At 40.8% G+C, this 15,427-nt stretch overlaps 1 protein-coding gene across 3 annotated transcripts in view; it reads right to left on the minus strand.

Moving 5' to 3' along the window:
• Window positions 1-6,999: 6,999 nt before the first annotated feature.
• Window positions 7,000-15,427, minus strand: part of DGLUCY (D-glutamate cyclase) — a 64,591-nt gene continuing 56,163 nt past the window's right edge. For all 3 annotated transcript variants that reach the window (XM_067556312.1, XM_067556311.1, XM_067556313.1), the window contains exons 8-10: window positions 10,415-10,675; window positions 9,729-9,828; window positions 7,000-7,216 (exon numbers count right to left, since the gene is read on the minus strand). In XM_067556312.1, the coding sequence (XP_067412413.1) occupies window positions 7,033-7,216; window positions 9,729-9,828; window positions 10,415-10,675 (545 nt within the window). In that variant the 3' untranslated portion in view covers window positions 7,000-7,032. The remainder of the gene's footprint in view (window positions 7,217-9,728; window positions 9,829-10,414; window positions 10,676-15,427) is intronic.

Genomic DNA, 15,427 nt, shown 5'->3' on the forward strand with positions numbered 1-15,427 from the left:
ACATAACATAGGTGATTAAGTATATAGATATAAAAAAATATGGAAATATCACCCAAAATAAGTGAATGAAAGGATGCTTTGAACAAAAGAGCATAAAAAGCTACCACCCAAGCCAGTGGGTGCGCTTCATCACTGCTAGATTCTGCAAAAGATGCTGTCAGCCTGATCCCCTGGCAGGGCTTCTGAAGCAAGCTGTTCCTGTATACAGCCTCTTGAGTAATCACATAACTCTTTGGGTCTAGCAAGTATAATACATTGTAGTTCATTTTTGGCTTTGTATTGAATTGACTCTTATCTAAGAAATCTTTGCATATTAAACCTTACTGATTTGCAAATCAGGCATACCATGCCTCACTGGTAACTTCACACTGATCATAAAGAATACCCCACAACAGTAATGGAAGATGATAGGAAGGCAGAGCTGCTCAGTGCCTACTTTGCTTGAGTCTTCTCACAAAAAATAACATGACCAGATGACTAGCAAAGTTATCATAGACAGTAAAGTGGAAAGGATGCAGATCAGGATAATGCAGATCATGCTTTGCAGCACCAGAACCAACTGCACTGACTTAGGCACTGATCTGGAGGAGCATTGCTTATGTTTCAGTTGCATTCTGCTCAACTCTGTCTCACCCCAGACTTAGAGGGTGGAGACCTTCCCCTGACTGAGGCCTCTTTGGAAGTCTTATATTTCCTCCTTGGAATGGATGAGGGAGACAGGTACCAGGATTCCACTAAAGCTGGAGGCATGCTTCTCACTGAAGTTGCAGAACTTGGCACCGATGCAGATCAGGATAGCTCTGATACTGCCCTCCATCAACAAGAATTTCAGCCTAGCCTCCCTAGCCTTCTTCATTCTAGGCTTGATGTAATGGGGTGCATCACTCACTGCTAGACTGGCTCCTGGTACTCTAGGGATTAGCTAGAGGCCAATACTATCACTCTTTCTGCTGTCCACCTGCAGCGCCTCTTGCAGCCTCAGAAACTGCAGTGTCCTTTTTGTGGCTCAGCCTTCTGGCCGTGTCACTATCCATGTTCCTATTGCACTGTAGTTAATCCACCAATGGGAAGGGAAGGATTTCACATCTCCCACTTAAAGCTTTTTCTTGTACTGACTGTTTTCTCCCTTCTCCAAGACATCCTAGTACTTCAATAACATCTGATGAGTCCAGTTTTTTGAAAGTAGTGCTGAGGAGTGGATGTGCGATTTTTCCTCCTGACTTTATAAATGAGCTTTTGCTGACTAATGTAATGTCTGAAGCCATGATAATAAAAACCTCTCAAACTTCAGCCTTCAGAGACAGACAACACTTGAACAAAAGGGGCAGAAAATGTGGCTATTTTTCCCCCCTGCCATATCTTTCAATAATATTCCATTAACTGATGAAAATACAACATATGAAAGTGTCAAAAACATGAGGGCTGAGAAGATTAGCATGGTCTCTTTGGGACATCTTTTAATGTTCTATTCCAATGCTCTTGTTCTGTATCCACTGAGCCCAGCAGCTGTTCATGCATTCTTACTTTGCCTAAGTCTGCTCCTGAGGGCCCACTCTAGCTCTACAAGTTGTTATGACATTGGTATTCAGAGAAGCTGCAGGTGTTGTTCATGATTCGGCTGTGGATGAAATTCTCAGGCCAGATGGTTATTTTACACAGTGGAATTTAATACAACATATTTGGATCTTGGTATTATTATTAAAAGCTTGACACAGTCAATCATGGCAAATACAGGCAGCAAACACTCCAACATGAGCACTCTAAGAGTTCTATAAGATTGACAACGTTGTCGTCTTTTCCTTATCCCTTTCTATTTTACATAGCCCTCTATGTAAAATAGAAAGGGATAAGGAAGTGAGAAGCGACCATTCTCCTCTCAAGGGTGCTATAACACACTTGTCTCAAACCAAGCACAGTATGCTTAATCAGTATAGCTCCAGTTTTCCTTAAATTTTCCCTTTCCTCAGAGTCAAAACTCATTATTTCTAACTTTGGGCAATGTCACAACTGACGATAGTAAGTCTGGGTCCCTGCCTCCAAAGCACTTACAATCTAATTAAAACTCAGACACAAGAAGTGAGTGTGACAAACAGTAGTAGAAGAGGAGGAGAAGGGTAACAGAAATAAGTTTAAAATATTTTTCTAAAAGATGCCCAATTAGTTTTTCAGTACACAACATCGAAATATACAACCTCAGATACATGTCAGATACTGTGAGCACCTTTAACTTCCATTGACATCAATATCTCATCTACATTCTAGAACACTGACTACAGAACAGCTCATAGTTATAAAAATACTAATCTACATTATCCTTCTGTTTAGATCATCACTGACTCACGCTTAATCATATTGAAAAAGGTTGTTGATGAATTAATTCCTTCTCTATTAGGTCTCTTTCTGGAGATATTAAATGATAGTGGGACACAGTGACTGTTGATAACTGGTTCCTGTATTTTCTTTCTGTTTACAATATATTGTGTTTTGGAATGTCTCATATTTGCTCTTTAATGAAGTTTTAAAGAATATTCTAATAACTCAGATGTTTTTAAAATTAAATTTAGCACTCGCAAATAAGGTCAGATTGATCACCATGGATGCTGAAGTCCATGCAATAGATACAGTATGTGTAGTGCAAGATTCCCCAAATATACAGTTTGCTTTAACTTGTTCTGGAGGGACAATCTTGAGGGATTAGGATATTTTTTATTGAATGCTGGCAGTATGACTGATGTTGTATAAACTGAGGAGCGACCCAGTTCCTGCACTGACTACTTTAAATTCTAAAATCAGACACAAAGTGTAGACACACGATTCAGAAGTTGAAGATAACCAACCTGGAAGTAGTTGAGATACCTTTGAGATATTTTTGCTAAAAGATTTTATGGAGGAACTATAAAAGTGTCCATTCAGTCCTTGGCTTCTCTAATGAGGCTGTCAACACAGCACCAACTATAGCGGTGGAAACTTATTCACTATGAATTGGACCAAGACCAGCAACAAATGTGACCATATTTAGTTGGGGTTTTAAAATAACATCAAATACACCAGGAACTTCTTTTCTATGCAGCTTGTAAATGAGATTCCAGTCCCTTGGCAGCAGACCAGACATTATCTCTGCAAGAATCCTCTAAACTCTGTGGCAATGCTATCATTACTGATGTATCAAAGATCCAGCCCTTTTGGCAATATTTAAAGACATATCTATACTGCAGTTGAAAAAACATTAGCAACAATATTCCAATGTGACTGAAACTAAACTAGCAAGAGCCATGTTTGCTATTGTTGCCAGTCAGGTTTTGCACCATTTCTCAGTACAGGGATTCTTCGAAGAACCCTTTCAAATGGTGACATAGACTAGACAGTCTTAGTATAGTTTTAGAAATGTGGTTACAATATAATTTAAAAAAATCTATCCACAATACTCAGGAAAAATATGCTAGCAACTGCTCTGTTTAAACATATATATTGATTGTAACACAGTTTTGATAAGAACAGTAGTATTTCATAGGGAGCCCTGTGGAAGATTATAATTCAATATTTAGATTATAAATCCCAATTAAGAGATAGGCCTAGACACAATCCTTACCCAAATTAGTTTTTAATGTACAAAGAGTACATAATCTAAGCCTATCAAAACACTGATTCAACAATAATAAAAAAGCTTTAATGTTTTAAATGTAATACTTTATTTTCATTCACTATGTATTACTTTATATATCGGCTTTCAGTGATGCAGTTGTATACATTAGTGGTTTAGAACCTATGGTCTGCAGATCCTGGTGGTCTACAGACTATGTCTAAGAGTTCCAAAGGGGTCCACACCTCCATTTGAAATTTTTTGGGGGGTTTGCAAATGAAAAAAAGGTTGAAAACCACTGGCGTACACTAAATACAGTGAGCAGCTGATATCAAAATACTAACTCAATTTTGTTTACTACCTCAATTTTGTATATGTGTGCTTGCATATGCATATATACATACACACACAGCTTCTTTCTACTCTTTGAACCAGATATTTTGTCCTCAACTAACTATAAATTCAGCCCCAACCCTACAAGCATTTTTTATGACTGCCAGTACCCTTTTGCAACTAGATTTGAAAACACCTGGAGGATGGTTAACATTTCAGAGGACTGGAGAAGGGCAAACATAGTACTGTGTAATAACTACAGGCCTACAAATTTACCCTAATTGTAAGCTTAACTGTAAAAAGTGAGTGAAAATTCACAAATAGTCCCAATGACCTGTTTAAAAAAAGATGTAAGAAGGAGACAGAAAGACTAAATTAATTTAAACAGAAAGGATTTTACTGATACCACTCAGGACTGTGTTAAGATTATTACTGGTAAACAAGAGAAGTAGAGGACCAGGAATCAATGAACCAAAATTGGTGTGTTGGAAATTAGGCCTATTGGTGGATAAAATAATGAAAGGATAGACTATTCCGATCAAAACTCCTTTTTGGGGATCTTGAAAAGTAAAGACTCTGGGGAAAAATCAGAAGAAGAAGCAGCTCTCTGCCAACACCCACTGCAGTGAGCTTCATCATCATGATTAGCACCCCAACCGTGTCTTTGGATGCCAGATCTTCTTTGTCCTAATCCTGAGAGATGTCCTGACCAGACCTTGCCAGAGAGAGAGGGAGCCACATGACACCACCTCCTCCACCAGATCCAGTTGAATCCCAAATACAGCCTGAGATGTGAAATTTTGTCATTTCTACCCCCTCTCAGCCCCTCCACCCCCAATGTTGTGTTTTCCTTCCCACCATATTTCTTGTCTTTTCTAACTCTGCTTTTGCTTCCCGTTTAATAAATGTCTGGCTGAGCCAGCCAAGGCTGTATATTTTGCAACACTGCTGAAGGCCTGTGACCAGAAAGAGGCAGCTAAATCTAGTGCCCTAAATGGTCCAACACTGGTATGAGTTTGCCAGGTCTCAGAGTGGCTGATAAGATTGTGTGCTGTGCCTGTTTTTCCATCAGCAAGATTTCAAGTGAGAGTCAACACAGAGACAGAAGCTGCATTTTCTGTTTTTATTATTCTTTTCTTTCCTCTCTTTTGTGTATTTGTCTTGTTTTGTCCTCAGAGAAACTGGAATGGACTTTAAAAACAACAATAACAGCAGCAGCTTCAGCCCATCTTAACTAAGTTCTTCTCTTTTCCCCAAATGGTCAGTAATTACCATCTTTAATACCATTTAAGAGACTGTCAAACAAGGGAAGGTTCTTCCTTAAACTTTCTTCAGCGAAAGGGAAAGGGAACAAGGGATATGGTTAAATGAAAACCATACTTAATATTTTACATTTTCAAATGCTTTAACTGTTTTTTCTTCTTTTCTGTATCTTTAATAAAAGGTAAAAAGAATTTCAATGGTACTAAGCAGGCTGAGGTCTCTGTATACCCAAGCCCGAATCTTTTTAAAAACTGTTTAATGTTGAATAGTTTCAGGATCATTTTAACGTCTTAGAGTCTTTGGGCCCATATATTCCATTGAAATTAATACAACAGAACCAATCTTAGAGGACCAAGGGAATTATAGACCAGTCATCCTAACTAAGATATCTGGAAGGATACTGAAACAAATTATTAAACAATCAATTTGTGACCACCTAGAAGATAATAAGGTTACAAGGAATAGGCAACAAGGATTTGTCAAGAAGAAATCATGCCAAATCAACATGATTTCCTTCTTTGACGGGGTTACTGGCTAAGTGGATGGGGGAAGCTGTAGACATGATACATCGTGATTTTAGCAAACCTTTAGAGACAGTCCCACATTCTCACAAGCAAACTAAGGAAATGCGGTCTACAAGAAATTATTATAAAGTGGGTGCAAAACTGGTTGAAAGGCCATACTGAACGAGTAGTTGCCAATGGTTCACAGTCAAAATGGGAGGCTGTATCTAGTGTGGTCCTGCAGGAATCAGTCCTGGGTCCAACACTATTAAATATTTTCATTAGTGACGTGGATACTGGAGAAGAGAGTATGCTTCTAATATTTGTAGATGAAACCAGGCAGGGAGCGGATGCCAGCACTTGAGAGGACAGGTTTGGAATTGAAAATAACCGTGACAAACTGGAGAATTGGTTTGAAATCAACAAGATGGAATTCAATAAAGACACGTCAAAGTACTACACTTAGGAAGAAAGAAATCCAATTCACAACTGAAAATGAGGAGTAACTGGCGAGGCAGTAGTACTGCTAAAAGGGATCTGGGCTATTGTGGATCATAAACTGAAGATGAGTCAACAATGATAGTTGTGACAAAAGCTAGTATCATTCTAGGGTGTTACCAGATGTATTGTATATGACACACAGGAGGTAATTGTCCTGCTCTACTAAGCGCTGGTGAGTCCTCAGCTGAAGTACTGTGTCCAGTCCTGGCTGCCACACTTTAAGAAAGACATGGACAAACTGGAAAAAACCCAGAGGAGAGCAACAAAAATGAAAAAAGTTTAGAAAAACCTGACCTATGAGGAAAGTAATAACTGGGCATGTTTAATCTTGAGAAAAGAAGATGGGGGTGGGGATTGATAACACCACATATATGTTAAGGGCTGTTACACAGAGGACTGTGATCAACTGTTCTCCCTGTCTACTGAAAGTAGGACAAGAAGTAATTGGCATAAACTGCCACAAGGGAGATTTAGGTTAGCTATTAGGAGAAACATTTTAACTATAAGGATAGTTAAGCAATAGAATAGGTTTCCAAGGAAGGCTTGTTACTGGAGGTTTTTAAGAACAAGTTAGACAAACAGCTGTCAGGGATGGTCTAGGTGTACTTGGTCCTGCCCCAGTGCAAAAGGCTGGACTAGATGACCACTTGATGTCCCTTCCAGCCCTACATTTCTATGATTCTATAATTATAGAAAGGATTTTATGCTCGTTCCCTAGGATGTTTTTCTGCTAGTTAGTCCTTTGAATTTGGTAGAGACAAACAGCTGCAGTCCTGAAGTAGTCTTTTGGCAGCTGACTGCTGCTTTATTCTCCCTTCCAGCTTATAAGCATTTCTATGTTTTGCCTTTCTCTTATGATTGAGGAGCTACAACAGCCTCACACTTACCTGTTGTTGTGACTCCAGGGATGGTACGTGCAGCTAGAAACAGTTCATCTATGGGATCCACAAGATGCTTAATATTGACTTTCCTTGCATTATAATAATTGCCATCAACAGCCATCCCAGCACGTTCTATTGCTATCAGATGATTGAATCTAATCAGAGACAAGATGATAAATTAGTTAATGGGGGGACTTTGATTATGATTATGATTACACTTTGATTATGATTACACTTTTCTGTCAGTTGCTTTTCCGTCAGTTGCTTTTCCTGGCACACACTTTTCTTCTGTCACCTTAGGACACTCATTTTGCAAAGCCTCTGCATGCCAAATAAGGCCACTTGCTGTACATCTATTTTCCAACCAACTTATACCCAACATATAATTTACAGCACAGCTTAAGTCATTCTTGAATTTGGGCCTGTACATTTTGTTTTCAATATTTGGTTTGTTTCCTTGATAGCTTTAATGCAGCCTCTTCAAACTGCCCGCAACAAATGGAGAGAGAGAGAACGGAAATCTTTCTCTACCTGGTGGAGTACTTGGTGAGTCACCTGAGAGACCAGCTCCTCAGAGTTATTTAGGTAGCTAACTCCTACGGATTTAAATAGGGACCTTTGAGGCTCTGGGCCTTAGCCTCGCTGTGTCTCAGTTAAAAAGTAGGTAGCACCTCACTGGGGATATTGGTTTTAAATCATTAGCAATTGCAACAGTTTAAGATCCTCAGAGGGAAGGTACTATAAAAGTACAGTTTATTCATGATTTCCTACTTAAAGTACTGTACTGCTTGGAAGCTACCCATTTATTTGTTTCTTTTGTTTAACATTTTGGACAAATTTGGTGCTTGTGAATGTGGATGGGATGACTGAAGGTAGGTTCTGTTTTAGGCAACCCCTTTTTAGAATTTCCCATCCCGCACAGCTCTGCCAATATACTTCAAGCCTAATAGGCAAAACCTCTGCTACTCCAGTTCTACTGAACAGATGCTACCAATTGTGCCAAGTTACTCAGTGGTTTTATTATATGAACTAATATGCTCTGTGATTCCAAGAGTCCTTGTGCAATTGAGTTTCCTACATGAAATAATATTCAGTTTAGCCTTCTAAATTATTATAAACAGATTATGGGATTTATTGAAGTAGAAATCAGCTGAGTTATGTGCAACTATAAAAGTGTCCTCTTGAACCTAGTGTATGAGAAATGAAAACAGGGTGTTATTGAAACTACAGTATATATTAACCTATAGAAAGAAATGGAAATTGAATGAAATTGAATGCATATATTTAGATTATAAGTCTTTAATAAAGAGAATTGTCTGCTAACCGAATATGGCTGTATCTGTCCTAGACTTTCATTACACCCAGAGGCAACGCGTAACTGTTGATAGTGGGAGGGTACAATTTAAAGGTTTTGGGAGAACACGTGATCACCCCACATATCACCTCTGGATCTAGAGCAGAGGTTTTCAAACTGTGGGAGCACCCCTTCGGGAGGTGTGGAGGAATGTTCGAGGGGGGGTGAGTGGCAATTCCAGGTGGCTTGGGCTGGCAACACCAGATGGCTCGGGCTAGCCCCATGTGTGAATGCTTGTGGAGGGAGCACCACCTCCACCCCCTGACTCACCTCAGCTAGCCACCCAGCCTGCCTGGGTTGCGGGGAGGGGGACACGTAACCAAAAATTGTAATTCAAAGGCAGGACCCAGCTCAAAAGCTGTTGCTAAATGGAAGGCAGAAATCGGGAGCGGAGAGGACATGACCCTGCATGCCCTCCCCCACTATGCTTCACCTCTGATTTACACTTCTACATAGGGAAAGTCCAAAAAAGAAAACAGCATGTCCATTAAAAGGAAAAGTAAGTTTCCGGCCAGATATTCAATATGTGTACATTTTAGTGCAACTCCAGTGACTGTATACAAACCTTAAATATATGCATGTTCAAATCAGGGTTTCTGTGCACTCAGAGTTTGCCCTTGCATAGTTTGAATGAGTTTTCAAAACTGCATGCTCACTTCAAAAATTTTGGCTTTGGATATCTAAAGACAATGTGGGTCTTTTTCAGACTGTTAAAAACATACAGTAGGATTTTGCATATTAGATTAAACTGTATCATCAAAGATTTGAGCGGGGATGAAGGCAGACGATAGCTCTGGACTCCGGGATTCTATTCCTGACTCTGCCACTGGACTTTGTGTAGTGTTTGGAAAGACATTTAATCTCTCTGTGGCTTACTCTTCCTCTTGATAAGTTGGTATAATGATGCACAGTATTTCATAGATATAATGTATTATGAATATTTGTAGAGCTCTTTGAGATCTTCATCTGAAAGGCATTATATAAGTGCAAAGTATTATTAATGTACTTCCTTTCCCATTTCCTGTTGTACCTCGGGAATGCAGAGGTCTCAGAATAATGCATTACAATACCACAGCAGAATGGAGTGCTTGACTCAGAATTTTCTTTCTTTAATTTCAGACCTTCAATTGCTGTTATAAATTTATAAAAACACAGTCATTTAAAAAGAGAAACAAAACAATTTGATTGGCAGATACTTCATACTTCAAGGAATTGCTTGCAATCATTATATCTTCTGTGATCAGAGCTGTTCCTTTTATTATGACTTTGCATAGGCTCCTTGCTACTCATTTTCAGGGACTTAGTACACATACCTGGGTCTTTCAAGATTCCCCTCCTCACACAAAAACATCAAAGCTGACTCTGCAGCACCTCCATGATAACTCAACAGAGGGACTGGTCTCTTCAGTATCCCTAGAGAAAACAAAAATACAAAATATATTCCATGGGTCTTTCTTTTGTGTACTTAGCTTAGATTTTAAAAGAACAGAACAGTTAGAACTGTAAGGTGATTCTAGAAAACATTTGATTGTGTAAGATAATATTTCCCAGCTGGGAACATTGAACTAGTTACCATCTTTAGCTTTTGTACAATTCAGAGCTGTAAGCTGGAGTCTGGAGATGTTTATTTGGACCCACAAAAATAAGAAGGAAAGATGTGCAAGGATGAAGCCACTTTAATAATAAGCTCTTTTTTCATCTTCTTTTTTGATTATTGCATTTGCATTTTGAAATTTAGTGTAATAGGAAGAAAGATTCTAGCTGGATTTCAAAAGATTAGGGACTAGATATTCAATTGATATAAATCAGTATAGTTCCGATGAAGTCAGTGGAGCTATACTGATTTAGCCAGGTAAGGATCTGACCCTTTTTGTCTATATGTTAGAGCACTTCTTAAAGGCCTGATTTAATTTAGAGATTGCACTGAAATAGTTTGAACCAGATTAGCAAATTAAAACTGAAAAACTGATTGTCTTTGTTGTATAACTGCATATTTTACCTTGCTGAACAGCATCCTCAATAATTTTTTTATTCAAATTCATAGCTCTCTGGTCTGTTAGTATAACAACATCTTTCTCCAAGCTCTGCAACATGGCTGCCATAGCAATGGCTCCTGGAGGTCCATCATTCTCCTCAGGTGGCTCATGGTTGAAGTGAGTAGGAAATCCAGTGGTTATCAGCACTGATTGAGCATGTGAAAGGGACAGAGAAGCCTTCAGCAGCTCATCCTGGCAGCACAAATGTTTCACACCCCGGTCTCCTAAAAATCAAAAACAATATTTTTTTAAAGACAGTGCTAGATTTTTAACATGTACTTCCAGCAGGTTCTCCACCACTGCCTACTACATTGTATTTGTAACTGGGAGTTCCATACACACTCAATTTGTTTGAGATGCAATTGAATAAAGCAGCAGGTTTCCAGCCTGTAGTCCTGGGAGTAGAGTTTTATTTTTATTCTACCTAGCAGTCCTGTCACAAAAAACAGACAGAGAGAGGTTGGGAAGCCTCCCTCATCCTGGAAAAAACTGGAATACAGGGAAAACCTAGCTATGGCCTTTAGGCCATACTGCAAGATGAATGTTAAATAATAACAACAATAATGTAGTCAGATTGAGCTATCTGGTAGGAGGGAGTGGGGCTAGAACTATGAGTGTGAGATCAGTGAAAATGCAGCGATTTCATTGTGGAGGTGATGTTGTTCCATGGACCCTCCCAGATGGGAACTATTTTTCCTTTTTCAATAATTCAAGTGTCTTGGTCCAAAATAGTTCTGCAAAGAATACAATCCTGGCCCAGGTGGGTGTTTCTGGCTCCACTGGCTGTTACTTTATCAAACTTGCCCTAACCAGACACACTGAATGTAAGTAGAATGACAAAGACTTCGTTCTTATAGGAGTTGTTGGACTAAAGAGATCACATTATTGGCTTGGGGCGAGAGATCAGCACAAATGCAGCAATGTCCATAAACATAAGGGGGATAGCAGCACTGGGATATCCTATTAGGATTGGCACCACACTTCCATTGATGTCTCTCCTGTCGATGTCACTGGGATGCACAATGATGAAAGGGGAGGCATAGTCAGTACCTGAGGATGTTAGCATTCTTATTATAATCATGTAATTTGTTTCTACAAGTCTAACAGTGCAGAAGCATCCTCAGTCCATACATAGAGAAAGGGTGGCAAGAGAGACAGCAATTGGAAAAGCCCATCAGAAAAGCACAGCATGCTCCACAAGGACAGTGCAGTGAGTTTGTTTTGCTCTCACACGACAGGGAGAAGATCAGATGGAATTTTCCTGTTGGTATGTCTTGCTTATTTAATCTGTAAGCTCTCTGGGGCAGGAGAGTATCTGATATGTGTGGCTGAGTAAGTGCAGAACACATTCAAGGCATTATTCCCATGATTTACACTAACCCCACCCTGGACCTGCATTCTTGGCTTCAATGCCAGGGAAAGAACACAAACTTATCCCCTGCACTTGCTACATTCTCTCCCTTCTAGGCCATCAGAAGGAAATGGAGGTTACTTTCTGTAACTGGAAGTTATTCAAAATGTGTGGTCCCTATGTGAGTATGCCTGCATGCCAGGTGCCTGAGTCCGGAAATTCTTCCAAGCACTGTTTGTTGGCCCACACATGCACAATAGGTTTCCTTGTGCTCCTGACAGAGGGATAAGAGACAGTGCAGGCCGACACCTCTCCAGTTCCTCTTCTTATTGAAATCCAACAGGACCCGAAGCAGAGGGGAAAGGTGGGAAGAGGAATACAGATGAGGACCATAAATCTCGAAGATCTTCCAGTTTCAGTAAGTATCCTGTATTTCTTCTTCAAGTGATGGCCCCTATATGTATTCCACACATGGGTAATTGGCAAGCAGTGCTCAGGCTGGAGGAGGGTGCGAAGAAGCCAGTAGTGAAGATGCTTGCAGTACTGCAGATCCCATCACTGCATCTACAGCCGAGGAATGAACTAAAACATGTGTTGTAAACGTGTGGACAGAATTCCAGGTGGCTGCCTTGCAAATGTCTTGTAGTAGGACATCATGTAGGGATGCCATGGAATGAGCTGTGACACTATTGCGGAGTAGAGATTTTTGCTACCCTGTAGCACTCTAGGATGCATCCCGGAACCCATTTAGAAATCTTCTGGGAGGATATGGCTTGCCCATGTAATCTCTCTGCTAGGGCAATAAAAAGTCTCAGTGATTTTCTAATGGGTTTGGTTCTTTGCAAGTAGAATGCAAGGGCATGCCAGACATAGAGTGAAGTCTTTTGCCTTCAGCAGAAGCATGAGGTTTCAGGAAAAATGCAAATAAGTGAATACTTTGTTTGATATGGAATTCAGAAACAACCTTGGGGAGAAATTTAGGTTGTAGACAAAGGGAAACCTTGTCTTTGTGAAAACCTGTATAAGAGGGTCTGCCATGATTGCTCCAAGCTCACTGACCCTCCTGGCTGAAGTAATAGCCACTAAAAATGCCACCTTTACAGACAAGTGGGTCATGGAACATGTCACCATGGGTTCAAAGGATAGATTGCTGAGTGTTGACAGGGTGAGATTAAGGCCACATTGAGGTGTGCGTTTGATCACTGGTGGGAAGGTCCTGACAAGGCCTTTCATAAACCATACTGTAGTTAGATGAGTGAACATAACATGTCCGTCTACTGGAGAGAGGAAGGCACTAATCACTATGAGGCAAACTTACAACAAACTAATGGAGAGACCTGAGATCTTCAAGGACAGGAGATAATCTAAAATGTTCAGAATACTTGCAGTGGCTGCAAAATATTGGTGGAGTTGTGCCTAGGCCGAAAAGCGCCATTTGGCCAGGCAGCAGGTTCTAGCAGAATCCTTTGGGTAAGGATAGCCTGAACTGGAGCACAGCATAAGCATGCTATGCACCTGTGGATATGGGTTGACCTCTTCCTCCTCGTACACCCATGGGATCCAGGTGGCAGGAGGGACCAGAGCGATACAATTATTGAGAAGGGCCTGGACACCTGACATAAGGATCCCACTAAGGCCAGAAAGAGAGTTGATTGGTTGCAGAGGACCCCAAGGAAATCAGTACCGATGGTCACTAGGGAGGTCAGACCTGGAGGAATAGCGAGTGTAACTCTTTGGATGCCTGGCAGAGCTCAACTGTCTCTGTGGAGATCCTGGAACAGCTGGCACATCCAACTCATCCAAGTCCAAAAACTGCTCCAATGATAGCAGAGGGGCCATCAATATGGGAGCACTCCTGCCAGAGGGTTGGAGGTGAGATGGCTCCAGGGACACCAACATAGACTCCTGCTCTGGTAATAACATCCCTCAAGAAGGCCGGACCAGAGAGAAGTGGAGACTGTAGAAAAGGGAGAAATAAATCCTTCAGTGTTATGTAAGTCTCTGAATGCCCCAGTATCCACAGTTTTCTGGCAGTCAAGTCCAATGGACTTGGTGCGTCCATGGAAACAGCAGTCCTTGGACAAATGAGGTGGTACCAGTGCTTGTAGATAGAACTGGTGAATGTTGATCCTTACGCTTCAGTACTGGGGTGATCAATAGAACTGGTGGATCTTCCTTTTAATGTGCTTTGCTCTCCAATTTGGGTTTTTTTTAGTGAAGTCGGTTCCTTAGGTTCTGTGTGCAAAGTTTCACCTGACCTGGACAGGCTCAGGGAGGGAGCACGTCTCTTATGGACAGTCTTTGATGGGGATCTGTCCTTATGCCCATGAAAGTGCCCTCTACCCTTATGGAAAGCCCTAGAAGAGTCTTTAGGCTTAGGTACTGGAGGCTCCACTCCTAGGCATGTGCTTGGAGGGGCACTGCTTATTAGTTGAGGCTGATGTGTCAGTGGGGAGGGGTCTTCCTGGCCAGGATTGGAAAGGGACCTTGTAACGTTCTTCATCAGGTGTTTCCTCAGGCAAAGCTCACAGGCTTCTTGAGTTCTGGGTGAGACTGAGCAACAAATACTGCACTTTGCAGAGCTATGCGCCTCACTCAGACAGTAGAGGTAGCGCTGATGTTCATCGCTGATGTAGAAGGAATGAAGCTAAGAGACGCAATTCTTGAAACCCAGGACTCAGGACATAGTCCCAGACCCAGGAAAGATTCCCTAACCAGGGGGAAAAAAACCACACTATACTAACTATACTATGTACTTTAACTCATTAGTAAGCTAAGACAAATAAATTATTTACAAATGTCTTTACAGGTGTTACAAAGAGCTGAAGGAGGAGATGATACATGATTCTGACTCAGGCCATGAGGTGATAAGAAGGAACTGGAGAGGTACTGGCCTGAACTGTCTCTTATATGCTCAGTCAGTAAGATGAGGAGACATATGGCACACATGCAGGCCAGCAGACACTGATTGGAGGAATTTCTGGACTAGGGTGGATGATACACATGCGTACACATATGTGGAATGCATATAGGTACCATCATTTGAAAAGTAAGCTCTGTTTTCCCCTTATTTTAATGGTTAGCTGCAGGTATGACCAAAACAATAGATGGATGGATTCTCCCATTGCTTCAAGAGATGAGTGTTCAGATAGTATTGACTTGAGTTCAGGGTTTATCTGTTTTTATTGGCTTATCACATGGGAAATTAATCCAATACTGGATTTGCAAATGCGGTTGCATGTCTTGCAAGTGTAGTCATTGGGGGGAGAATTTGAGGCATTGAACTTACGATGTGCTCTCTTCTTCTGCAGAAACTTTGCACGCCACTCCTCAAAAGTGGACACTGCCTCATGGCACAGACCTCTCCATCTGGATCTGTCCAGTGCACTTATTTCCCAGGTTTTAATGTCTATCTTGCATGCTTTGAAATTGTCCTTCAAAGACTCTTTATATCTGAGGATGGGTTGACCCTTAGAGCAGATTCCTGTGCTCAGCTGGCTTTAAAACATAACATTTGCATAAAGGAAACCTCCATACAGACCACATCTGACCCAACAAAGTTGAGCCCTGATGAGCATGCTCTCAATACCCTGGATTTGACATCTCTCAAAGACTTCAATGTTGG

The sequence above is a fragment of the Emydura macquarii genome, unplaced genomic scaffold, assembly GCF_026122565.2.
Source record: "Emydura macquarii macquarii isolate MOO-44397 ecotype Brisbane River unplaced genomic scaffold, CSIRO-AGI_Emac_v2 contig_1713, whole genome shotgun sequence".
Classification (NCBI taxonomy): Eukaryota; Metazoa; Chordata; order Testudines; family Chelidae; genus Emydura; species Emydura macquarii.